The sequence below is a fragment of the Sesamum indicum genome, linkage group LG13, assembly GCF_026168435.1.
Source record: "Sesamum indicum cultivar Baizhima isolate 11 linkage group LG13, ASM2616843v1, whole genome shotgun sequence".
NCBI lineage: Eukaryota > Viridiplantae > Streptophyta > Magnoliopsida > Lamiales > Pedaliaceae > Sesamum > Sesamum indicum.
Window position 1 is genome coordinate 18,678,254 of NC_142669.1, and position 26,660 is coordinate 18,704,913.

General features: G+C 31.1%; 3 protein-coding genes across 3 annotated transcripts; 1 reads left to right on the plus strand and 2 right to left on the minus strand.

Annotated features, from left to right (window-relative positions):
* The first annotated feature begins 3,229 nt into the window (after window positions 1-3,229).
* On the plus strand, window positions 3,230-5,480 carry LOC105176481 (FCS-Like Zinc finger 5). Its single transcript, XM_011099296.3, has 2 exons — window positions 3,230-3,540; window positions 5,040-5,480. Exons 1-2 carry the CDS (start codon window positions 3,299-3,301, stop codon window positions 5,203-5,205), a joined length of 408 nt encoding a protein of 135 aa, XP_011097598.1. The 5' UTR covers window positions 3,230-3,298; the 3' UTR covers window positions 5,206-5,480.
* A 2,096-nt stretch (window positions 5,481-7,576) lies between these two features.
* LOC105176482 (inositol-3-phosphate synthase) lies at window positions 7,577-10,659 on the minus strand. Its single transcript, NM_001304409.1, is given in 10 exon segments — window positions 7,577-7,940; window positions 8,024-8,086; window positions 8,179-8,367; window positions 8,507-8,683; window positions 8,761-8,876; window positions 8,964-9,190; window positions 9,333-9,580; window positions 9,902-10,037; window positions 10,240-10,308; window positions 10,431-10,659. Coding segments are annotated over 10 exon segments (1,533 nt in total). The 5' UTR covers window positions 10,619-10,659; the 3' UTR covers window positions 7,577-7,820.
* A 9,225-nt stretch (window positions 10,660-19,884) lies between these two features.
* LOC105176504 (Polynucleotidyl transferase, ribonuclease H-like superfamily protein) lies at window positions 19,885-22,566 on the minus strand. The gene is made up of 6 exons (XM_020698682.2): window positions 22,068-22,566; window positions 21,880-21,926; window positions 21,412-21,475; window positions 21,203-21,283; window positions 20,297-20,446; window positions 19,885-20,167 (listed from the first exon to the last, which is right to left on the minus strand). Exons 1-6 carry the CDS (start codon window positions 22,500-22,502, stop codon window positions 20,078-20,080), a joined length of 867 nt encoding a protein of 288 aa, XP_020554341.1. The 5' UTR covers window positions 22,503-22,566; the 3' UTR covers window positions 19,885-20,077.
* Window positions 22,567-26,660: the final 4,094 nt, after the last annotated feature.

A 26,660-nucleotide genomic window follows, 5' to 3' on the forward strand; every position in this document is an offset into this window, starting at 1 on the left:
CATAAACATTAAAAAAATATCAATGGATGGTTACATGTGTTATCGAAAGGTGGAGGACCACATGATTGCTAAGACTTGTCATTACAAGGTTAATAAATTAATACTTGTTTTTTTAATAGTCAATTATGTTTCATCAATCGATAAAGTCGATGATGTTCAATATAAAAATTAATTATTAGAATAAATTAGAGCTATCTCGTTTCAAATTTAATATATCGTGAATATTCACTTATTATTTGAAAATTTACAAATACCCTGTTCGATAAAAAATAATTATGTTGCTCCTAAACAATAAAGTATACACAACTATTTTACTCTTATTGTAATTTTTTAAAAAATAAAAAATGTATATTTCAAAATATCAAAAAAAATTGAGGGTGGGTAAGATACATAATCCCTTAGGGAATATTAGTCATAAAAATATTTTAGAAAATTCCAATATGAATTTATAATTTATAATTCAAAAAGGCATTTTAGTCAATTCACCACAAAAAATTAGATGAAAAGCTAAAGGAAGCCAAAAAAATTAGTTCATTGTTAGACAAGCGTTAAAATTATGGGGGTATTTATAATTTTTTAAATAATATACAAAAATTCGAAGAATGTGGTGATAATTCACCGTAATTATTATTTCAATTTAACTACAAGTATAACTATATTTTCTTAGCATATTTTTATTAGATGGGTCATTTTTATTTAAAATTGTTAATTTTCATGTTGTGCGAGTAAATTTCAGCATACTATAAACATTAAATAGATTGATGTAGGCAGTAAAATACCAATCTTATGAATCTTTTTGTACGACCTGAATTACAAATTCTACTGACTGAATTTTATACTATATAAAAAAAAAAGAATTATTTATACTGATGTTAGCAAAAATACTCCAACTCAATGAATTTTATCTGACCCTTTGGACATTTTGGCAAGCTTTAATTTAAAAAACCAACAAAATAAAAACTAACATTTAAATGTTTAAGTCAGTAACAGAATAAGAATTATTGAATATCTTTTAATAAGCTAATATATACTATAGTTATCCATATCAATATTACTTTCAATTATCGAATGACGATATACGACTTCACAAAATTAATTTTTTTTATTATAATGACAATAGTGCCTTTGAATTCGCTTTCTTTTCCTCTTTCTACTTTTTTTATTTGTAATATATTTTTAAAAAAAATATTGTATATGTATAGAACCAAGTATCACGACAATCAATAAAAAAATACGAAAAATTGAAAAATAAAAAGAAGGTTTACCGCTGACCGGAGGTAGCGTGACGTTCTATATAGCAACCAAAGAGGTATGGGTTTTTTTTTTTTTTTTTAAATTTTAATGTGAAAATGTGAGTTTGGTCGGCTCTCCCTCAAACTTTGGAAAACTCTTTTGGGGAAAAATATGGGAATACTGACAGCCCACTGAATTTGCAACGTTTCAGTCTGCGGCCCCAGTCGTGGGCCCCTCCTTACGTCATTTCTGTCTCTATAAAGACCTAAACTACCAGGGTAAATTTACTTGGCGTAGGGACATATCGTAATACTTTATTTTTTATGGGGATAAATTGCATCTTTTGTCCTATAAATAGATTTGATTTTAATTTTGGTCTTATATTATATATAATTTACATATTGCATTTTATATTTCCTTTTTCTAATTTTTGAACATGCAAAACAGAAAATCGACAAGTATTTAACTATAGAGTCTGTCGTTAAGTAGTTGTATTTGAAGGAAAAAAAATAAAATTTAAATTTACATACATTAATATACAATATATATTATAATTAAAAAAATAATATAGACATAGAGAAGATGATCGCTTAGCGACTATCGATCTAAAAGTGAAAGGGGAGAAGGGGTAGCAGTGGGGGAGGAAGGACGTAGGAGGTAGTAACGATGGGAGAAGGGGGCAGACACCGACAATGAGGGTGGAGAGAAGCCCGATTGCGATGAGGATGGGGGGAGGAAAGGGAAAGCGTAGAGGGTAGAAGGGGGAACGACGATGGGTGTGGAGGAGGGAAGGAGCATGGGCGTCGACGACAGGGGGAGGGGGGCGGCCGACTAGGGGGTGGGGTGGGCTATATATATATTATACATATATTTATATAACTATATTATACATATTTATAAAAATATATTTTATAGCTTTTGTATATAAATTATATATGTAAAATTGAATCTGGAGCATTGATTTATAAAAATAAGATATTAATTATAAATTTCAGTAAGATTTTATAACAATCATAAATTCAATTAATATATTGTGAACCATTGCTTTGTGTTAGATAAGATCCATAATTGTAAAATAGAGACACAATTTAGAAATTAAAAAAATTAAATGAAAAAACCACTTAACGACTTTAAATTATGTCGTTAAGTATTTAACGATTTTTTATTGTGTCTTGAAATTAAAAAAAATTATGAATATAAAGAATGCAATGCGTGAATTATCTACAGTATGAGACCAAAATTGAAGACAAGTCCACTTACACTAGAAAAAATATAATCTTTTGTTACAGTTAATTATTATAGTTAAAAGAAAAAAACCATGACAAATGCAAATCAACCACGGCTTCACAACGGGCATTAGCCGTTGTTTCTACAGATGTGGCCAAAACATGAGCCATGTCAAAATCATGGTGAATATTATTTAATCGTGGTAAAAAATTAAAATTTTGCTTTAATTTTATTTAACCGTGGTTGATAATATTGATTTATCATAATTTTTCAGTCGTGATCATTTATGATATAACAAAATCTCAATTATTTTGTAATACATGCGAATAAAAATAATTAATTTATCAATTATTTAAGAATGGATTTAATAATCTAGAATTCACTTATTATTGTTCTTTAGAGTTCTTAATTTTAAATAAATTTATAAACTTCTTGAAATATCTTACAAGATATTATAATGTATTTAATTAAAAAATATTATAACATATAAAAACTTTAACCAAGTTTTTAAAAATGAAATGCGATTATTCTATAATTCTAAGAAAAATATATTATTATAATTCAAAATATTGCTTCTATATATATTTTTTAAAATCCATTCCTTAAAGAAAGAGGCAGCCAATGAAGCTGGAAATTAAAGAAGCAAGTGACAAAATGATTAAACTAGAAAATGATAGCTGACGTGGACGTCTAGCAATGGTGTCCATCGTATCCAACGGCCCAGATCCACTCTCACACCCCTCTTTATCTCTCCCTTACAAACTCTCTTCCAACACACAAACGCAAACGCAAACACAAACACAAACACGCACTCAAGAGTGAGAAATTTACTCCAAATATGATGTTGGGCAAGCGTGGACGGCCCACTTTCAGGAGAACAACAAGCATGACCGGGATCAGCTTCGATGTGGAGGCGCCGCCGCCTCCCCCTCTCGGCGGTGTATACGATCACATGATGTTGTCGCCGAGATACTTCCGGAGGAACGACTCTTCCGCCGATGCCGAGACCGCTGATTTCTTGAGGAGCTGTGGCCTCTGCAACCGCCGTCTCGCTCCCGGCCGTGATATCTACATGTACAGGTAACTACTAGTCTTCACTCTTTACTCTCTTCCCCACTTCCACCACCCCTCCGCCGCCGCCGCCGCCACCACCACCACATGCGAAAATATAAGAACTCAGAGAAGCTGGAAATAGTAAAAGAAAGTTGACCCCGATCGATATATGATCGTGAATATATTATTTCGATACATATAATTCTTTATTTTATGAAATTAAATCTATCAATAATTTTGAAATTTTAAACTTTTATGAAATAAAATACTTAATACATCAAATTTGTTTAATTTAAAAATTATTCTGAAAATTTCATAGAGTTGAGGACTAAAAGTTTGAAAGTGTTTGACTTCTCTCTTATCGTATTAAGAGTATAATTTTTTTCTATATTTTCTAATTAGAGAAAATTATTTATGGTTTAAGAAATCAATTTACATAAATTTGGATCTGAATTTGGAGCAAATTACAATAACAAAATAGATGTGGCTACATTATAAATATTGGAAATAATTGGAATATACTTTAATATTTTTTACGGGAAATTGGAATCTTCATTTATGTGTCATTTATAAATTAAAATAAGATCTGCCAAAATTCTCTCAATTAAAACCTTTATTATTGATGGGATATTAATTTATTTCATTTTAATAATGAAAAAATAATTAAATATATGATAAATAACTTCTTTTATTTAATACAAAATCAACTATATATCTATCAGTTGCTGGATGATATAATTTTTCTTGATATTCATACATAGATACATTAATTAATTATATTTCTAAATAAATGGCCAATTTTCCTCGCTACTTCTCAAATTCACTACAAATTTGTTTTGTTATATATATATATATATATATATAAATGCAAGCAACATCTCTGTAATATCGTAAATGAACAAATTACCTTTTATAAAAAAGATAGCAATTTATCTTCTCATATTTCTTTAAAATACAACTATTTACTCCCTAGATTTTTTTAAATAAAAATAATTTACCTCCTTAAATAGGGAGGTAAACTGTTTTATTTTAAAATATATTAAAGATAAATTGCTATTTTTATCATAAAAAGATAATTTACTTATTTATAATATTACATAAGATAAATTGCATAAAGCTATATATATATGCACTAATGATATATTGGCATAAATTGTCGTCTTGGAAATTTGCTCAAATGTCATACTAAAAAGACTTGTTCAATCTTATTGCCCAATTTCTTTTTAAATATATGAATCGAATTGAAATTAATATCCAACAAAATAAATCATGCTATATATTGAGTTAACTTGAGGACATACGGCGTTTTATTATGATCAATTAATTATCAAATAAAAAATAAAGATATTAATTAATTTTGGCTATGCGACCATTAGGCATTATTTTTGCAAGCGAACCGCTATTAATCATTATTTTTGTAGGCGAAACCAATATATTAATAACAATTAAAAATCATAATAAATATTTTGTATAGCTAAAATCATGACATATATTGACTAATTATAGTTAAAATCGTGTGATTACAGGGGTGATACTGCATTTTGTAGCCTAGAGTGCAGAGAGCAACAAATGAAGCAAGACGAGAGAAACGAGAGGCGTGCCGCCGCCACGTCAGTTACCAAAGACGGCGAGAGCCACCATCAGGAACTGGGGGCTGCCGGCCCTGAAGCTGAGACGGTGGCTGCAGCCTGACAGCCTACGTAGCCCCTGTAATTTTAATTAAGACAATTATATATATAAATTTGGTAATTAATTATAATGATGTATATGTATATATGCATGGATGGAAGTAGAATATTATTAGTTAATTAACGCTAAGCTAAATATGATGAGGTTATGACTGCAATAGAAATGCATGTTGATGTTGGTAGGTTTAATGATGCAAGAAGAAGTTGGTTTGTGCTTGTACCATGAAACAATGGCTGCCTTATGCATGTTGAGGTTGAGAAATTTTTTTATTTGGATCAGGTTTCGTGGGCACGAATCAATTACACAAAAACGTAATTATTATAAGATTTAATGTAAATTAATCCTATAATATTGAAAATAAATAAATTATTCCCTGTGAAAAGAAAAGTATCATATTACCTCTCTGTATTAGTAAGAATAGAGTAATTTACAACCCACACGATTTTGTTTGGTGTACGCGTTTTTTTTTCAATTTTTTTTTAAATCTTAGCTATAATACTATATTTATAATATTACATGTGAACCGTTGGATCGGATTTAATTCAAATGTCCAAATTTAACTAATAGGTGAATGGATTAGATTTTACTTAATTAAAATCAAGGGTCTAGATTTAAAGTTACAATTTAACTAATATTTATTTATGCAAATATTAATTTAAAAATACCTTATATGCAATGAATTTATATACATAACTATAGTTATATACATAAATATATATGCAGAGAGAGAGAGAGAAGAGAAAGAGAGAAGGGGGTGATGGGGGTTTTATCAATTAAAAAGATAAAAAAGTTCTTAATTAAGAGCAAAATAGATATTTCATCAGGATTTGGGTACAAGATCGTGGGTTGATCCAAAATTTGAAGAGGATTATACACTACACGATTGAAATCAGGAGAAGTTCAGATGAAGACACGTTGTCTGATCTTGACAAAAAACTAACTTGAGCGTCGGAGGATTTTCATCAGGGACGATCCCGACTGGCCTGACGTACGTGCTTTATTCCTCAGGACCCATCATAGATTTAGAAAGATTACGTGATAAGATCGATGATGCATATTTCGAACCAGATCAAGGTGAAGGTGATGCGACAAGGAGTGGCAGGGGTGGTGGTTTGGGCGTGGGACAGGCGAAAGGGTAGGGGAAGGGAGGAGTGGTGAAGGAAGGGGGGAGGGGGACTGGTTTTTGAAGGGGAGAGGAGGGGGCTAGGGATGGGGCGACGGCATGGAGGGCCCCGAGGGGGTGAAGCATTGAGGTGTGGACTAAAGGGGGAAGGGAATGGGCGGTGGCCGATGGTGTTGGGGGCGGGGAGTTTACGGGGTTGGATTTTTTTTATTTTCTTTTAAAAGTAAAAACATATGTATTAATAAAAATATTATATACTATATATAAAATAGTATATTTATTTCTTAATAAATATTATATAATATAAATAAAAAGTATACTATTATAAAATATATAATTTTTTTTTTTTGAAAAAAATCATGCACCTCATAAGAGGAGCGAGTGTACTAAAGACATTTCTCTAATGGGATAAATTGTTTCAATTTTAAAAATATAGAAAGGTAATTTGATATTTTTTTTATAGAGAGATATTTGCACATTACCCATATGCAGGGAGTAGAATGTATTTTTTTCAATTATTATATGATTGATTATTTTTCTTAAATTGTGCATCAATCACAATGAAGACAAATATTGTACATTTGTTTTATGATTAGTTTGAACTTGATCAGATTTGATTCGAACTATAACTTTTTATCGGGATCCTACCAATTGTATTACGTATGATCTTTACTTTTTGGGAATGCGAGGATTTGGATAAGGGAAGTTATTCCAGCTTGGTATCAAATTTAGCCATATTCGATTAATTATATGGTAAATATAAATTGTTATTTAAATTTTAGGGTAAATTACAACAAACTTTTTTAAGTTTTGACATAATCATAAATATCCCTTATTGTTTGAAAAATTATTAATACCCTTGATTTTGACGGTTGTCTAACAATTAGCCCAATCTATTAATTTATGTCATGTTTTCGTTCATTTTTATGGTGAATGGACTAAAATATTCTTGTGAATTATAATTTTATTTTTTTTTTAGAATTTTTTGAATTTTTTTTATGTACTTAGTCAATTTTTTTTATATTTTTTTTTAACTTTCCCTCCCACCTCATCTGATTTTTTGTATTGTTTTTTACTTTTTTCTGAAACAATAATATAGTAAGAATAAAATTAATAATTTCAAAACTCAACGAATGGTTACATAATTTGATTGAAAATAAGGGAGGAATTTACAATTTTTCTAATAATAAGAGAATATTCATAATTATGCAAAATTTAAAAAAAAAACTCATCCTAGTTTACCCTTAATTCTAAGATGAATTTGTATTCTTTTATTATCACATCATTTATTTTACTTAAACAAATAAAATTTATGCATAGCAACTACTTAACAGTAAAATACACTTCAATCCATTATTGCAACTACATCAAAAAAGGAAAAACACTAACTCCCAGTACTACGCTTACAAGAAAATACCAAAAGCTAAGCAAGAACAACAGCACGGGTGTCCTGTCCTTGCCCGTTTGTCCAATTCCCACAATGTTTTTTTTCTTTTCACTTGTATTCCAAAATCATATTGTTTTCTGGAGCCAATCCAACACAAGCCCTCAAGATGTTCTCGAGCATGGCACGCTGCTTAGACAGTGCGTTGACGACCGGTGTGCCTGGAGGTACCTGTTACCAGAGCGGCCGTAAGTGGATGAATTGAGATAGGCTGAATTCTTGAATGGAAAATGATTCTTGAAAGGTTTACTTACAAGAGGGGCTTTGGTTAGGTAGCTGAGGATGGTTGCCACCGGGTGGAACGAATGGAATTTGCCCTGTTGATTGTGGGGTTGCATTGTTAGTACTAGAGCAAAGACATTAAAGGTAGAGTAAAACGGAGAATGAAGTAATATTGCGGAAAACGGACCTCTCCCTCGGCTTTGAGCTGAATACGAGTGCTGAGTTCAGCTAGGAGGACCAAATCCAGGATGATGGGAGCAGCCAGAAGAGAGTCCTCACACGTGTTGTGCAGAACTATGGTACTTTTCCCTCCCATGAATATCTCCGAAGTGTACTCGTCCATTGCTCTCTTGCTGTCCCCCACATACGGTACATACTACAGGCATATACCGTAAGATTATCAGTTGAGGTTTTAACAGAATTTCATGTAATTAGTGGTGCTGCAAACGCAGAGTTTCAAACTGAATTGCGTATGTGAGACTGAATGCATCAGAAGTGAAATATGATTATTATACCTTGATGACAACAATATGGTCGGGGTGTTCACCAGGCTCATAAAGGATGCCGTTGCTGGCAACCATGTCGTCTACCACATTGCTTTTAGAAATCTCTTTGGACCGGAAAGTTTGGGGTGCTGATAGATTCATCCCGTCGTTGTTTCCCAGATGATTATAGCTCACAATCGACGTTGGCTGTTCACAAACAGATCAAATTCATCCCACCAAGAATACATAATTAACATAAAACTCTGATACAGACTATAGCATACCTTGATACCAGCTCCAACAAGGAAATCAACTAGCACTGATTTCATCTTGGTTTGACCGCTCTTGAAATCATCTCCACCAATCAAACTGTTCCTCTGAATCGCCAAATCAATCAACCCTGACATAAAATTTAATCGAGCATGATTATTTTTTGACTATAATAAGCAATTTTCCTATTGATTCAGGAGCTAGCTTCAAAACTCACCTGGAACAAAAGTATTTTGTGGGCTGCCATTAATGAACGGAACATTTTCAAAAACACAAGCTATGGCATACAAGGTTGAAGGAGATATCTCGGCCTCATTCCTCTCTACCGAGGCCATCAGGCTTTCGGCTGTATCGTTTAGCCCAACGACAACATTACTGTATCTTTCTGTGTTGGCTGTCCACAGCACTACGACCTTGTCCACCTTATTTTGCTCCTTAAAGTCCCTATTAGTAACAAAATTTTAAAACAGCCCTCCAAATTACTACCAGATTTACGATCCTTAAACTAGACGTCATTGAAAGAACAGAACTGCACAAATGAAGAATACTTAAGCAGGCATTTACCAAAGGCCAAGATTATGTATACCTCATGTCTTTGATGATCTGTTGAACTTGTTCTTTCTTGGTTCCTTTAATCACGTTGTTGGCACGTGATCCCTGATTGGCGGCTATGAAATCAGGATCGTAGATTCCAGGGAGTGGGACCATGTGCTCCATGTAGGGCCTGAGCTGCTTCTGGAGATCAATATCTAACACCTTGGCCCTGCCCATGGCATCAGCCAAATTCATATTGCTGATGTCCCATCCCCCAAACACTACGTCATCTGGGTTGACCTGATCATTGTCAAACCATTTAACAAAGATTACAAACTAATGATTATCATACTCAATACTAAAAACAAGAACTATTTTTTTTTTAACTCCAAGTTCTAGACAATAACAACCATCCATTCAGCAGTATATGCCAAAACGATCCAAGACAATTACATCCCAACTACGCGGTATTTGCACATAGACAATCAAAACCATTCATGTAAAGATAATAACATTGCTTTTTTGGTTTTCGTACAATCCACAATAATAGACGTGATTATCTCATAATGTACAAGAATCAGAGATGATTAGCAGGGACAGGACAGGTGCTTGGGAGAGTACCATGGGAAGAAGGCTTTTGAAGGGGGCATAGATCTCTTCTCCATTGAAGGAACCAACTCTGATTGAGGATGCCTGTGTCAGTGACCCAAAATAATTGGCCTGTTGCACCTTATCCTTTGTTGCCCATGAAATCCCTCTGCCATGAAAATACCATCATCAACCCCATATCTCAATTTTTGTCACACTTCTTCCATGAATAAAGGGCCTCAGAAAAATTCAATCTTTCTTTTATTTTTTCGTTTCCAAGGTGGAAATCACCAAGAACCCATTAAAAAATAAAGAAATCCAGATATCTCCACAAATTTAAATATTTGAATTAAACAAATGCAAGAACTCACTCCCTGTTTGCAATGACACCGCCAGTGAGAGTTGAACCATTGTTCCCTCCCCATCCAACAAGCATGACCCTTCAAATATTTCCATCAAACACATTAAAAAATACAATCAAAAAGGGAAAAAAAACAAATCTTTTTTTCCCCCACATGGGTATTCTTTTTCTTGATTGATCTTGTGAAAAACAGAAACATACCCTAATTTGGGGACATGAGTATCAGTTTTGAACTCGTATTTGACAGTCTTGGGCTTGACAATCCATTGGTAGGTGCCGTTTCTGCTCTCATGAACAAGCTCTGTAGTCTCGTAGTTGTAGACAGAGTGAATCTCACCCTCGGTGTACTTGACATTGGGGCTCTCAACCTTGAAGCTCTCGATGAACATTTTCGTTTCTTTCTTTTGCTGTGTTTGAGAGGAAAGAGGAGTGAGATGGGCAGCAAGATTGTAGGATTGGAGAACGAGTCTAGTGTTATATGAATCTCTCTGGTTGAGCTCCAAGTGCGTGTTGTGTGTGTGTATTATCTCGGCTGCCACCGAGAGCCCTGCCTATATAGCAACTTGGGAGTGCACGTGGCCTGCTGCTGCTGGTGTCAGCCCCACATCTTCATTTACATGGTTGCTTTTTTATTTGGAAAAAAAAAAAAAAACTCATGCAAAAAACTATTTTAGGAATAATTTTTTACAATAATTTATGAGGAAATTTGCGTTTTGTTTGGTTTCATTTTCAGTCCGTCTTCGAAATCAATCAAATATGTCAAATATTTATCCTCATACAAAAACATCATATTTTCATACATTTGAAAAGCTTTTTGAGGTTCCATCGTCACACAAAAATCAGATGCTTGAACCATATATTATTAATTCGAATTAACTATACTTTCAATCATAAGAGTGTTGTAAATATTTTCTAACATTAAAGTATTTCTAAAAAACATTCCAATTAACTTAACAAGGTTAGTAAAATTGCTAAATTAGCGCTGATGTTGTATTAAGGTGGTCTTTACGACTGTTGAAAATGTCTGTTGAAGTATGTTAGACATTTTTGTCTCATAAATATTTACATATAGCGAGTATACATAACAACTCGACATATATATAAGTTATTACGGGATAAAAATTATTTAAAAGTTTCAATGATAATTTCGATCATCATAAAAACTATATCACTGACACATCAACATCAGTCGAACAGTTTTATCAACAAGATTAAGTTAATTTGTTTTATTTATTACATTTTAAATATAATGGGGTGTTTGTGATATTAGATATATTTTATGGGTAATTTAATCTAATTATCCCTTCTCTAGAATATTCATATGATCTCGTGGTCACAACGAGCGATTGCATAATTCAAATAAACATCAGAACAAAAATGACATGGACAGGTGAATTGTAAAGTTCGACATTTTCATGTATAAAAGTTTTCTCATTTGATAATGTAAGTTCTTTTCTTAGAATAACTCCAATTTGAGGTTACCCAAATGAAGTGGAAATTGAAAAAAGAACTCCAAAACAAAACAAAAAGGGGACAAAATAGTAATAATAATGGTAAACTTTTTAAATTTGATATAATTATAAATATTTTTTTTGTTATTTAAAAAAATATAAATATTTTTTAAATTTAATATTTATCTACTAATGAGTTCATTATGTTAATTATGTTTCTATTTAAAAATTTTCCTTTGAATTGATTTTAAATATATTTTTTTACAGAAAATACTTTATTGACTAATATGCTGTTTGGATTATTTACTTTACTCACACTTATTTTTATTAAATTTTTAAAAATATTTTCTTTATTAAAAAAAATCAGTCAAAGTAAAGTAGTAACTTCTATCTCATCGTTTAAGAGCTATACTTTCAATTTAAGAGGGAGTATTTATAATTTTTCAAACAATAAAGGGTTATTCATTATTATGTCCATCATAGGGAGAGTACCAGTAATTTATCATTTTAATAATAGGATAAATTACATTGATGTCCCTAAGATTAGGCTAAAATACACAAACACCCATATCTTTTGTAAAACTACAGCCACATTATTTGATATTACAGTTGCAATTACAATCACACTCTTTATTCAAAAGCAAATTTACACAAATACTTTTTAAAAAATATTACACCAATATCTGTCAAAAAGTTTAACTGTATTTTATGAAATATAGAAAGTATATGAGTATTTTAATTTATTTTTAAAAAATATCGATATAATTTCTCATAAAAATAAGGAGAAAAAAAAAAAAAAAACCACCAAAGAAAGAGGGAAAGAAAAGGCCAAAAGGCAGAAAACCACACGTATATGATTGTGAAGGCGGGGTTGAGCAACGGACATGTGTGGAGTGGGCTTAACGCGTGGCGAAGTGTTGGGGCAGCTGATTTGTGGACTTGTTAGTGGGCCGTCGGACACTGGCCCAACTCCGAAGCTACTCGAACCAATCGACACAACATGACTGCCCACCCACCCTTCACATCCATGCTTCTCTTGCTCCTTTTCTTGTCCAAGCATGGTCCGTCGGTGAGAAGAATTTTCTATCGCACTTTTATATTATTTAACGATATTATATTAACTCATTTATGATAATGCGTTTCACTTTAAAATTATAATTTAGCGATGCAGTTTGTAATTCGATCTGTATTCTATTGAAGCGAGGTATTGTCTATTCTAATTTTGTATTGATTTTACAAGATTTGTTCTAAAAAGGCCCATTACTAGGAAAATGAGGTCTTGGGACTTATAAGCCACTCAAACTCATCATTTGCAATTAATGTGAGACGCTAGTCAACATTATTACTTAATTTTAAAAAGTTATGTGTTAATTTTATATTGATGTGACATTAAAATATAATATAATGTGAATTCCAGATGAAGCTCCACAACGTTCGTTTTTTCTTTTTTTCTTTCTCCCTCTTTTTCCGACATATATATGATTATTTCAAAGAAAAATATGGTTGTTGTCCATGCCTCTCACTTGTCATCTTTTTCTTGTCAAATATTAAGTTTGAAATGCCCTATTGTGGCCCCCACCATGCAATTTGAGGTTGCATTGAACTTGAGCTAAATGTCACAACCCACATCCCTATATTAAATAATCCAAAAAATTATCTCCAACTAAGGGAATGTTTGAAAATAAAATTGGAAAAACGTTGAAGTTGTAGGATTTGAAATTTTTTTTGATATCTATAGTTTTATTAGTAAGTTGGAAAAAGTTTGTGAGAGAAGTTTAATAAATTTTGAGTTAAAAGAGTTTGACGTAGTTTGCAATATAATCGGTGTCTTATTAAATGAGGTATTATTCGTTTTGATTTTTGTAAGAGTCTCATAGATTTATCTTAAAAAGGCATATCTCTAAGGAGGGGGAGGCTTTGGGACTTATAAGCTACTCAAGTCCCTCATTTGCAACTAATGTTGGACGCTGACCTACATCATCAATGGCTGAGTGACCAATGCATCTTCCCCCTAGCTGAATGTCTTTTCAGGACAAACTAATGAGATTTCTATATGAAGTCAAAATGGACAATATCCAACACAACATGACATTAATCAAATCAGAAGTCCCATTAGAGCTAAAATTAAGTAGTTTAAAAGTGTAAATTGTAAGTTTAAAACGATCTTTTCAGCTTATTTTCTAAAAAAATTGATAAATACTTCAGTTGAATTATTATAGAAACCCCTAAATATAGGATAGGAGTCTCACATTTTCCCTTACTCAATTTTAAGATAAGATAAAATTATATTTTTTGTCCTGTAACTATAAATCATTAGCACTTTTGGTCCTATATGTAACTTATTTTATTACAACTTAATCCCTTTTTTTGACGAATTTAGTTCTGAATATTTATGGTCCTTTTGTTTGGATAAATTTAATCACGTGTTGACAATTTTTTATCCTCTTCACGCAGGAATATATCTCATTTTTTGTCCTAAAACTGTAGATAGTTAGTACTAAAATTGTCGACACAGGACCAAATTTGGCAAAAGAAACGATCGAATGTGGGATGTTCATAATTAACTTCATAAAAAAAAAGACTAGATGTATAAATAGAGTAAATTAGAAAATAAAAAATACTAACAATTTATAATCACATAACAAAAAATATAATTTTCCTTAATTATAAATAGATTGCAAGAATTTATGTACTAATGTTTGCTTTGGGACCAATTGCATTTTTAATTGCAAGGGCCAGTTATGGATGTCAGCATCAACATATGTATCCAAAGGAAAGGATGAAAACCAAGACATTATTGTTAACTTGTGCAAGAGAAAAGCACACACAAAGTGCAAATTGATAGGAAGGAAAAGAAAATCAGGTACCACGAATATTATTTGTGGCTATATGTTCACTGCTCATCTGTGGCCCAGATTGCTCCATCCCCTGCCCAATCACGCTGATACCATCCTCTGATTGTTTCTCGGCCATTGCAGACCACTGCACCATCTCTCAACTTCTAGACCGATTCTTAGCGGCACACCAACCAACGAGGTTGGCGAGATCATGATCGTTCAATTTTAGATGATGAATTTCATGATTTTCTAGGACTTGAGAAAACCCCAACCCCCCACCCAAATATACTTTCAATTATTTTATCTGCCATTTATTTAAAAATATTTGACCGAGTAGGTTTCGAGAAATTTCAATCATTTTTGAATAAATTCCAGTTCTTATGAGATCAATACCGTCGGTTTATAATGAATTGTATGAGGGACCGGTGAATTTTGAGACTAACGGGGCATGGAACTGGCCAAATGCGACCCTTCTTTGGCATTGATGAGGTCTAGGCGTCTAGCAAGAGGGTGGGTTTGTTCCCATCAAAAATACCTCCAATGATATGATTCAAAATTGTCAAACAGGACGCAAATTTCCATACTTTTATTAGGGTTTGATCAGGCCATACTTGATCCATCTTGACTTGAAATCACTACCGTCGATTATCAATACTTTAAAGGTTAATATCACAATGCATAGATTTGTACAAATTTACTCCAAAGTCATTTTGAAATCCAACATCCCTCTTAGAAGACCGAGGGCTAAAAGATAGATGAGCTAACTGTAGCCCTTGTCTCGTAAAGCCAACTAGTAGGGTAGGCAGATGTCAGGAGGATGATAGTGGATTTCATCAAAGAAGCCTCCCTCTAAGTGAAAGTATGCCATTTATTGAGAAAATATTCATCATTTTTATCCTCAATCTCTCATTTGATCGACTTAATTATTAAAGGATTTTAGTTGGGAACGTCCTAATAAGCTTAAAGTTTACTTGTTTTTTTAGGTTCCAAGCACTTATTCGAATTGGACTACACTTGAAGGCATCGCAATCCCTGACCCGGACCAGGTAACATGTAATTTGATTCAACTTTTGTTCAAATACTTAATATTAAAATACCAAATTTTTACGAGTATAATGTTTTAGACTCAAGTATCTTCTTTTTTTTTTTTGTGATAATATGAGATTTATTATATTATTTAGTACATTCAATTTAAAATATAAATTCAATACGTTAAGGCCCGCTAACTTTGATGTACAATCCTGTATAAAAAGAATTAATATAGGTTAATATAGTGTTTACTTTGTTATATGGAGCCCGGTATAACACCAAAGCTCTATACTAATTACTATTACACCAGAATAACTAATACCACCTTGAGAGGTGGTATAAAATTAGTTCCAAGGTTGCACCAAATGAGAATGACCATTCTACCTTCGAAATTTGATTGAATAATAATAATAATATTTTATTATCTATTAAATTTTATAAACAATGACTCAAAGGTAATTTTTCTATCAAAAGCATGTGCATATATCAAAGTAAACACTTGATAGAATTTATCCTATTTTGGTAATACATATAACTAAACATCTGACCAACTAAACATGGTTTTTTTTTATCATTCATTTAGTAAAGAATAATTCTATTATTCATTTAATACGATCCTCGAAGTAAACGTGCGCCTAATAATTTAAATTAACAAGACGAAAAACAAGAGAGTGCTATAGAAATAGAAACATAACCACATTCGTGGGACTCGAATCCACAACCTTCTAATTGTGAGGTTTCAATCTTGCTAACTGAGTAAGACCTCATTAGTTTAGACCTGAGTACTACTCTTACATTACATTTTGGGAGTTTCCAATAAAATCGTCGGATCTTCCTAACCCAAACAATACTGTAATTAGCGAGTTAACGGTTAGTTAGATTTATTTTGAACTAATAAAAAATTCACATTTTGTACTGGATTTGATTTTATATTTAGGTGAACTGCAAGACCGTGCTGATGATATTAGACTGCAGAGTGTGTTTTTTAAGCCTAAAGAATAGTTGGTTGGTCAACCCTATATCGTATCTTTTATCGTATCGCTCAAATAAATGTTGTGGCTACTATAGTTGAAAATGTCTCTAATTTCAAAATTCTCATGAATATAACAGTGCTGTTGAAATAACTTTGGAAAAATCGACATGTACTAAGACGAGATCGATTAAACATAACTAATAGTTAGTGTAAGGACGTGTGCAGAGCTTTTCATCTTTTAGCATGATAAGAAGAATAAATGAAACAAGATCAATGATCTTATTACACACTTTTGTATTATATATTAATAAAACATTTATGTGTTTACATATCGTATGTAATTCTATGTTTAAGTTACTTTTTGATTTATAAAAGAACATGTGTGAAACATGTGTTGGTATGATATTTAATGTGGCAGAAAAGTATAATAAAAGATCCGTAAAATTAAAAAAAGAGCTTTAATTTATGTTTGAAAGTATAGAGTTTGCCAATTTATATGGGTGCTTGTGTGCGTGTGTTTAAATGAAAACAATAAACTATTATTACAAGGGAAATTACACTCCACTCCCTTGAGATTTGGTGTAATTACACGTAAACTCTTTATAGTTTGAAAAATTACATATAACACTCTTGAAGTTTGTTTTTGTTTAACAAATAAGTCCTCCCACCAGTTAAAATTCACCGGATTGCTGATATTAACAAAAAAAATGAATGAAAATTGATATTTACCCTCGATTGACTTATTACTAATTTATTGTAGGTCAAATAAATTTTTTTACGATCAAATTACTCTCATACGTCTTCACGCATTAATATCAGTAAATTTTGTAAATTTTGACTAATGTAGGAACTTATTTATTAGATAGAAGCAAACATAAGGGGTGCTAAATATACTTTTTTAAACCATATGGAGTTTATGTATAATTACACCAAATTTTAGGGAGAGAAATGTAATTATTCCTTATTACAATCATCAATAATATTTAACAAATAACAATAATTATGTACTATTCATCAATATCTAATAATTCTATCTAATCAACGTTTATTATTAAAGTAGAACTACACCTACCCTTAAAATAGAAATATTCCACATATTTGCGCCTCATCGACTATTGGTGTGCTGTTGTTGTACGTCTTATATTGGCTATTGGGCTTCCATATTCGTGTCCATCAGCTTATCGGTCCATTCGAAAATTTGATCTTTTAGTATTACATTCTGTAATTATTTTTATTTTATGACTTTAAAATATATATAATGCATATGCAAGTTTTTAGAAATTTTAATATTAAAATAATTCTCCTTTCTAATTAATAATTTTAAATTTCAAATGTGATAAGATAATTGTGACCATTACTATTCTCAAACATATTTATTTTTAAACAAAATAATCATTATTAAATTTTTCTTTCGATAATATTATATTTCCACACATTTAAATTCAACATTTTTTTTTTAGAAAAAGAATCAGTTTGATCAATTATTTATTTTAACTTTTTCTCTTTCATATAATATTTAAAAACTTAAATTATATACATATATCAAGTTTGCTTCGATAGCTAGTATATTAAATAATACTTCTCTATAAATTTTTAAATAAGATTGGTAGCTTAATCAAGTTTTTACTTGAAAAAAAATTACAATTTTAGCCCTGTAAGTATGATGGTCGATGATAATTTTAGTCTTGTACAAATTTATTTTAACAAATTTATGCTGTAATTTTAAAAATTTTGCACATTAAAAATGAAAATTGCTGAAATTCGCTAAAACAACCCGAAAATGCACCCATTAAGTTGGTCACATACACATCACAAGCACTTTTCCGGTACAGTTAATCATTTTCTAATTAAAATATATCATCCCACTAATTAAATTCCATTCATATAATCCATATCCAAGAAGACAAACAAAATAATTAATTACTCTTCTAGTTTTGAAGCCAAACCTAGGGTCCAAATGGCTTGAAGACAGAGCTGTCGACTAGCCAAATAAAAAAAAAAAACTGCATTCGTACGACGTCGTGCTTAAAAAATCTTCCTAGTTTTTATCACCAACAAACTACAAAATGAATACCCTATTGATGACTTTTGTTTTGTAACTAGGTTTCACGATGAACATATATATATATACTTCTCGTACGTTGTAACCTATGTAGATATGCATATGTTGTCTAGCAGAAAGTAAGTTTGAAGAAGAAATGTGCTTCAATCTGCCATACGCTTTCAAGAAGGGAAAGCTCATAATTATCAGCAGAGGGAATGATGAAGAGAAGGAAGAGATTGGGTTGTTGGTGAAGGAGATTGAGAAATGGAACAAGAAAACAGAAACCAACATCAATATTAATGGTGAAGATCATCATCATCATCATCATCATGATTTACATCCCTCCAATACCCTCTTCAAGAAGAAATGATGGTCGCCCTAATATTCTTTTCTTGTTCGATTTTAATCCAATAGTATTTTATGCTGTAAGTGATCGTTAATTTTATCGTGAAAAATTAAATAGTTTCTCTTTTCACAGGAATAATCACACTCTTCTCTTTTGAGGTTTGGTGCAATTATATGTAGATTTTATGTGGTTTGAAAAATTATAATTATTATATTCCTCATGAGGTTTGCTTCCGTCTAACAAATAAGTCTTTCCGTCAGTCAAAATTCGTTGAATTTGTAGATAGTAACAAAAAAAAAATGACGAAAATCCATATTTATCCGATTAACTTATTGTTAATTTATTGCAGGTCAAATAAATATTTTTATAACCAAATTAACCTTATATATCTTCACATGTTAATACATGTAAAGAGGTATATCTTCACCATTATAAAAGTAGTTTAGTCAGAAAATATTTGTTTGACCAGCATTAAGTCAGTAATAAGTTAATCGAGGTAAATATCAATTTTCATTCTATTTTTTTTTTGTTAATATTGATAAATTCAGTGAATTTTGATCTATTAATTCATTATAGGGATGCAAACCTCATAGGTATTAGATGTAATTTTTCAAATCGTAGGAAATTTACTCGTAATTGTACGAAATCTTAGAGAGAGAAGTGTAATTATTCTTTTTTTCTAATGTAGAGTTGATTCAGAGTGGATTCAAGCCCGTCTTAATGAAACTGGATTTGGATAAAACTTTGTTCTTTTATTCTTTCTCCTTCCAGTTGGTTCGTATGAAATTGATGTAGTAAGTTCCTAAGAATTATAGGGACAACGGAAAAATTTTAGTTTAGACTCGGTCTGGTTGGAATTTAAAATATTGTTGTTTTTTTCATTAATTACTTTTAATGGATTTGTGTGAAATGGGTGTAACGGAGAAATTTTGGTTCAAATTCGATTATAGAATTGAATTTAAGATAAAAATTCAATTTAAACTAAAATTTTTCTCTATTGCAGCAACTAAAGAAGAGCCCTAAACAACATAGTTTAGGACTGTACACAAACATTACAATACATGTAGATATCATCAATTTCCGAACTGTACAAAGGTTGTTTATATCTACAAGATGACCAAAGAATGAAAGAATATGGGAAAATCACTATTTCTCCCTTCGTTCTCGTTCAACGGATCACTGATCGTGAGTGCTTAAAGAAATCGTTCAACGGCCGGCTCTTGGCGTAGCGCAATATATTCCTCACTCCATCAGTCATCTGCAAAACGTTCAGACAGCCGTCTAGTAAATATATATATATATATTTTCTGCTTTCAGAACTGGTCCAAAAACTGTGGATGTATAACTAAGTCCTAATTAACATTAATGTAAGAAAATAATTAAAGACCTTTCCAAGACTTTGTCTTGCATAAGGCATAGCCCTTTGATGATGTGCAGAAGATGTTGATGGAGGCGATTTCCGGCTTGTTTCTTCCTTGTTGTTTGATTTTCCTCTGGTTGGTGAAGGCTTGTTGTTTAGTGTATCGGGATTTGATTGCTGGAAATTTTGAATTTTTTTGCGTTAATTTGTTGCTGTACGACTTTGATCTAAGAAAACAGGAAATTGCACTTCTGATCCTATACGATAGAGGATATTGTACTTTTGACCACACAGTTTACAGGTTTAGCACATTTGATCCCATAGGTTAAAAATTAAATTATAGCATTTGGGACCAAAATGCTGTAATTTTTTATCCCGTGCGACTAAATGTGATATAATTTTTATCTTATTGGACAAAAAATATTACACTTCTTAATTCTTTGAAACCAAATGCGCTAAGCCCGTCAATTGTAGGACCAAAAATACAATACCCCATATCGTGTAGGACCAAAAATGCAATATTCACTAAAAGAACTGCATTTTTCATTCTATAACTTATGCACAAAAATTGAGTTCCACTACCAAATAAAAAAAAAGAAAAGAAAATGGATTATTTTCTACATTATAAATGAATATGGTTTAAAAACCATGGTACTACCTATCACTATTATATAAACCAATGCAAAAATTTATGTTTCGACCACGGTTAATCAGCATTCACGATAGTTTTAGTTATCGAAAAAAAAAATTACCACAGTTTTTAGTTGTGACTAATATTTACACGCTGCTTATAGAAACAATAGCTAATCGTCCTTGCATAATTTTGGTTAGTTAGTATTCATCACAAATTTTTTATTTTTTAATTATGATATTAACCGTTACAATTTTATTTTTTTTCCCTGGTTTACAGAAAATCAGATTATTCGTACGTACCAATAAAGTCCTGCTTCTTGTGGTTACACTGGGGCTGTTGTGCCATTGTGCATTCAATAAACTTGGTGGTAGGCTTGATTCCTGAACTCAAATTATCCCCCAAATTAATGCAATTATGGTATTAATGTTTGTGGAAAGATGAAATATTAATGTTGTAATTATAAGTTTTTAAGGTTAATACATATATATATATATATATATATACATACCAGCAGAAGTACAGTTGCACAATGCTTTAATACTTCCAAATTCAATCTTACATCCTCCAAACTCCTGAATTTCATTACAAGAATGCATGTTAATAACTGTCTTTAATTGCATTAATGTTCTCATCATGAAAGAAATCAACTTCCATTGTTGGGAAAATAGTAGTTTTTTTTTTTTTTTTTGTCTCATATGAGGATTTTTTTTTAATTTGGTTTCATTTGTTACAATTATTTTAAATTGTATTCTATAAGTGGAAAAATTTATCAATGTTAGTTTTCATATGTATTTTCTGTTCAATAATTAACAAAAAATATGCGTGATGACTAAAATTGAAAATAATTTTAATTAATGAAATGCAATCTGAAACAAAAAAAAAAGAAATGAGATTAAATTGAAAAAAGTCCTACTATATAAAATAAAATATGCAATTTCATCTCCATTAATTGTTAGAGAAGTAGATGTATACATACCTGTGCTTCTGCTGGCCAAGACCAAAATAATCAGCCAATGTTGCCATCTAAAAAGAATTTAAAACATGAAATAAAATTTAGAAATATAAAATACAAACTGAAGGGGAGTTTGATAATTCCAAGAGAAAAAAAGGTATAATAAGTAACTATACTAAATTTTAGGGGAGTTTCCTGCAAATTCCACGTACCTTCATATTTCCAGCTCTCTTGCCAAATTTTTGTGTGAGCACTCCCAACGAGTCGATTATCCCAACAGGTTCTGGTGCAGGTCGATTAATCTCACCAAAGGCTTCTCTAATTCGAACACAATCAAACCGTTGAATGTTGTGGCCAGCCCATATTCTCCCATCAAGAATGTCAAAAATCTTGTCAGCAACTTCGTCAAACGATGGCGCTTTGGCTACAGCCTCACGGATTATTCCATCAGACCGCCCTGATCTCACCGGGACGACCGACAGGTCCCCCGGCCTGATCAGGGTGCAGTAGCTTTCCAGCTCGACCAGATTCCTCGGACAAACTACGATTGCTCCAAACTCTAGTACGCGAAATCTTTGTCCGGTTCGATTGGGGACGGTGGTTTCTAGGTCGAAGAACACGATGTCTGAGGCACTATTTGGTCTCATCGTACACGAATTATTAGGATTCCAAGATTAAAACTGTGAAGAATATTTTGCAAGTGTTGAGGGATGGAAGAGAAGATGGGGGATTAAATGGAAGAATGCATGGAGGATGAGAGAAGAATATTCTTAACATGCATGGGAGATTGATTGTCTTGTAATTCAAGTTAATTTAGTTCAGGTGTTTGGACAAAGGTGTCCTTAGCTTTCTTCATTAGCTCCCTATCTACGAGTCTTTTCTCTTAGACTAATGAATAGTATATTGGAGGCAAATTCTAATTCACGTCCGTTTTGTTTGAATTTAAACTAATTATATATAAAATATAATATGTATATATATATGTGTGTGTTTATTAAGTAATTAATGTACAACTCTAAAAAAATGATCAATTATATAACAAATATATATTCCAGTTGCTATATATGTGATTGTTTTGATTTAGCCAAATCTAATTTGGGCAATTAAGAAATTTCCATATCAGGAAGGAAAATTTTACTTTTTTCTTTAAATTTGAATTGATACTGTATTTTATATTACATGTATAAAATTATATAACTTATTTGAAAAATGCGATCAATTCCCTTGTAATATTGTAAATAAGCAAATTACTACTTACGAAAAAAATAATAGCAATTTATCCCCTTGTGTTTTTCAAAACACAACAACTTTCCTCCTATAATTTTCAAACTGAAGCAATTTAAAGAGGTAAATTGCTTCATTTAAAAAATAAAGGGGAGTAAATTACTATTATTTTTTTTGTAGTGGGATAATTTACTTATTTATAATACCAGAAGTACATAAATTGCATTAAATCCTATAACTTATATAAAAGAAATATTAATTATATACATAATGTAATATCGTATAAAGTGTTACCCGAGATGTAATAATGATTTTTTTTAAAGAAAATAGGACTTATCTTTTTTAGAAACTTAAATTTTTAACTTTCTTCAGTTCTTGAATGCTTTACTTAAAAAATTGAGTAAACATGCAAGCAATCCCTCTATAATATTACAGACTACTCTTTTATAAAAAAATATAGCTATTTACTTCTTATATTTTTTAAAATATAAAAATATAACGCATTGTGTTTTACCATGATAGTGAGATAAATTGCTTCATTTTAAAAAATAAAAAAATAAATTATTTTTTTTATAAAGGGTAATTTACTCATTTACAATATTATATGAGTAATTTGCATTATACCCATTGAAATTCCTAATGGTGTCAATTTTCACGATTTAACTTCATATTTATATTGCAGAATTTGCCTCTGCGGCACAAATATTAAATGGGAATTGGAAGATTGGTAGGAAAGTAAGAGAAGAAGATAACGTGAATGAACAGAGAATAACAATTAATAGTACTAAAGTGTCTGCCACGCATCGCATTCTAAGACACGTTAGCTCCTTTGACTTGTTATATTGGGCAACCCTTTCTTCAACTTATTTTTTCAACACATTCATTGACTATTTTGTACTATATTTATAAGTCCCTCCGATTTGAAAAATTGCAATTCGGGTCTGTAATTAAAAAAAAATTGATATATATAGTTTGAATTTTGTTAGAAAAAAGTTAAATTTATCGAAATTTATCACATACTTTGTACAAGATATAATTAATTTGGGGCTTTTTAATTTTTCTGAACACTCTTGTTAATGTGGCATGAGACACCCTACGGAAAAAAACCAAAAAATACAATTTTGGTCTTATAATTATAAGGGAGTGCGATTTAGTCCAAATATCATTAGAGCAAAAATGTCTCATCAACATTATGCATATAAATGTCACTAGGGCCAAAAAGTTAAAAATTGTCAAATTAAAAGGGTCACGTGCCAATTATGTGCTAATTTCTGACAAATTTAGCATTTTTCAATATCTGAACTAAATGTGTTGTTTTTGTTTTTTTTTGTTTGTTTTAAATTATAATTCAGATTGCATTTTCCCTACCTTCATGACATTGGTTTAGTGACAATTATTAAAATATAGAGCGAACCATTAGAACATATTCAATAATAAAATAAAGTTGATTAATTATATAATGGCACATTTGGATTTTTATTTTAGCAATTTCAATTTGATAAAGATTGATATTTTTTAGGAAAAAATATTATTTTAGTCCGCTAAGTATGCCTAATTTTAATTTTAGTCCGATAACTATGTCCATTTTTGTTTAGGTCCAGTAACTTACGAAATTGTTTTACTTTTAGTCCTCTGACAGATTTTCGGACAATTTTACCCTATGAGTGCATATGGACTAAAACTGCCTTTTAAAAGTTGCATAGGGATAAAATTGTCCGAAAATCTGCCAGAGGACTAAAAGTAAGCAATTTCGTAAATTACTGGACCTAAAAAAAATGGACATAGTTATCAGACTAAAATTAAAATTAGGCATACTTAGAAGACTAAAATAATACTTTTCCCTATTTGTTAATTTGATACATACTTTTAGTGTTTACTTGTTATATTTTCTAAGCTTTAGCTTATTTTCCTAGTTTGATTATACCATTATATTTTTGCATTTATCTTTTTTATTTACCAATATATTTTTGCTTCTGAATATTAACACATCAGTCTATTCTTTTTTATTATGCGCGCCTATATCAAAATTCCACCTTATACATTTACTTAATCTGGAAAATGTAATAATGCAGTTGATTTGATGTTGTTATATAGATTCTTTATGAATTAAATTAATCCCCCTACTAATTAAAATCTCCTTAAAATAGTTGAGAAAATCTCCTCTTAATCAGTGTGAAAATTGCATTCCTTAATTGCTTCCCCCACTCCCCCCCCCCCCCTTGAATTGTGATAGTTGCTTGGTGTAGAACTATTGGTCTCGTTTGTTTGCGTGATAAAATTAAACATGATGAAATTGGATGGGCTAAAAATGGAATAATTTTAATCTTATCATCCAGTAGATGATGTTTGATTTGACGTATCATATGTCTGATATCACACATGGTGATACAATATGATGTTTGATGAAAAATATAAAAGGACATTAATTGAAAAAGATAAGAAAACAAAAAAGACCCTCTCAATATTTATTGCAATACAATTTGTAAAATATTTCTTTTCTTTTTCCCCACATTCATATAAGTTAAAGTTGAAAAAAGTCATTCAATTAAAAAGAGAGAGAGAGAGAGAGAATGTTTAATTATTTCAAAAATTTATGAAAGTACGTTGAAAATTCTATGTTCCTAAAATTTAATGACAAATCACGATTCAAATATTTTTCAAAAGTCCCAAAATAATGAATTAATACTTTTTATACCAAGGTGAAAAAGTGAGTTTCATGAAGTAGACGGTAGAGAAAGTGAAGGGGATATAGGTATTGAAGTTTTTTTAATCCTATTTTTGCTAAACATTGTGATCACCCGTCTTAGGTTGGATATACTATCCCAAAAATTATTATTGATAAGTTCGGGTGCGATATTAATCTCGGGATTCTAATAGAATGAATCAAATGTGTGATTATGCATCACATAAAGCAAACGAGCCCTATGTAAATAATTTAGAGGATTTACAAATTAAGCATTTCATTCTATTCTATTATTTTGTTCCTGATAGAATTTTGTTTTCATGAACTTACCTTTATTTATTATTAAGATAGAGCACTTAAGTAAAGCTACGGACATTTTTACAACAAGAAATTAAATAAATATTTAGAAATTCATATTTTTATATGTAGTATAAATATTAAAAATCATTCTGCATAGTGCAACACTGAAGAATACAAAACATTTATTTCCAATCGTACATCTTTCTCAAGCCACGCGGCTGAATTTGGTTGGCAAAATAGAAGCCGTCTTCCTGCACCGACCATGCACAAATACTGTAATCTTTCGTTTCCCCATCTGCATCGCACAAATAAGAAATCTTGGCATTGAAAACTTCAAAACTTTTGTCTTTCAAACCCCACCAAAAATGGCAGAAGAAGATCGTAGTAAAACCAAATTTCATACGAAAACGCCATTTATAATCACTATGCACAGATAGGGTACTATTGATGAGTTCATGATCTTTGGAAGCACAGTGAACGAACAATGATTGGCTTTGTTCAGGAAGATTATTGACGACATGAACCTCAAATTCTCTCATAACATTGAGAGAAGAAGAGGATAAAGCTTTTTCTGATTCAACAAGATTAAATGACAAGA

Coding starts and splice junctions, on each gene's coding strand:
- LOC105176481 (XM_011099296.3), top strand. CDS start 3,299: ATGATGTTGGGCAAGCGTGGACGGCCCACTTTCAGGAGAACAACAAGC. Junction 3,541..5,039: donor CGTGATATCTACATGTACAG/GTAACTACTAGT, acceptor GTGTGATTACAG/GGGTGATACTGCATTTTGTA.
- LOC105176504 (XM_020698682.2), bottom strand. CDS start 22,502: ATGAGACCAAATAGTGCCTCAGACATCGTGTTCTTCGACCTAGAAACC. Junction 21,927..22,067: donor AGAGAGCTGGAAATATGAAG/GTACGTGGAATT, acceptor AATTCTTTTTAG/ATGGCAACATTGGCTGATTA. Junction 20,168..20,296: donor CAAGACAAAGTCTTGGAAAG/GTCTTTAATTAT, acceptor AACGTTTTGCAG/ATGACTGATGGAGTGAGGAA.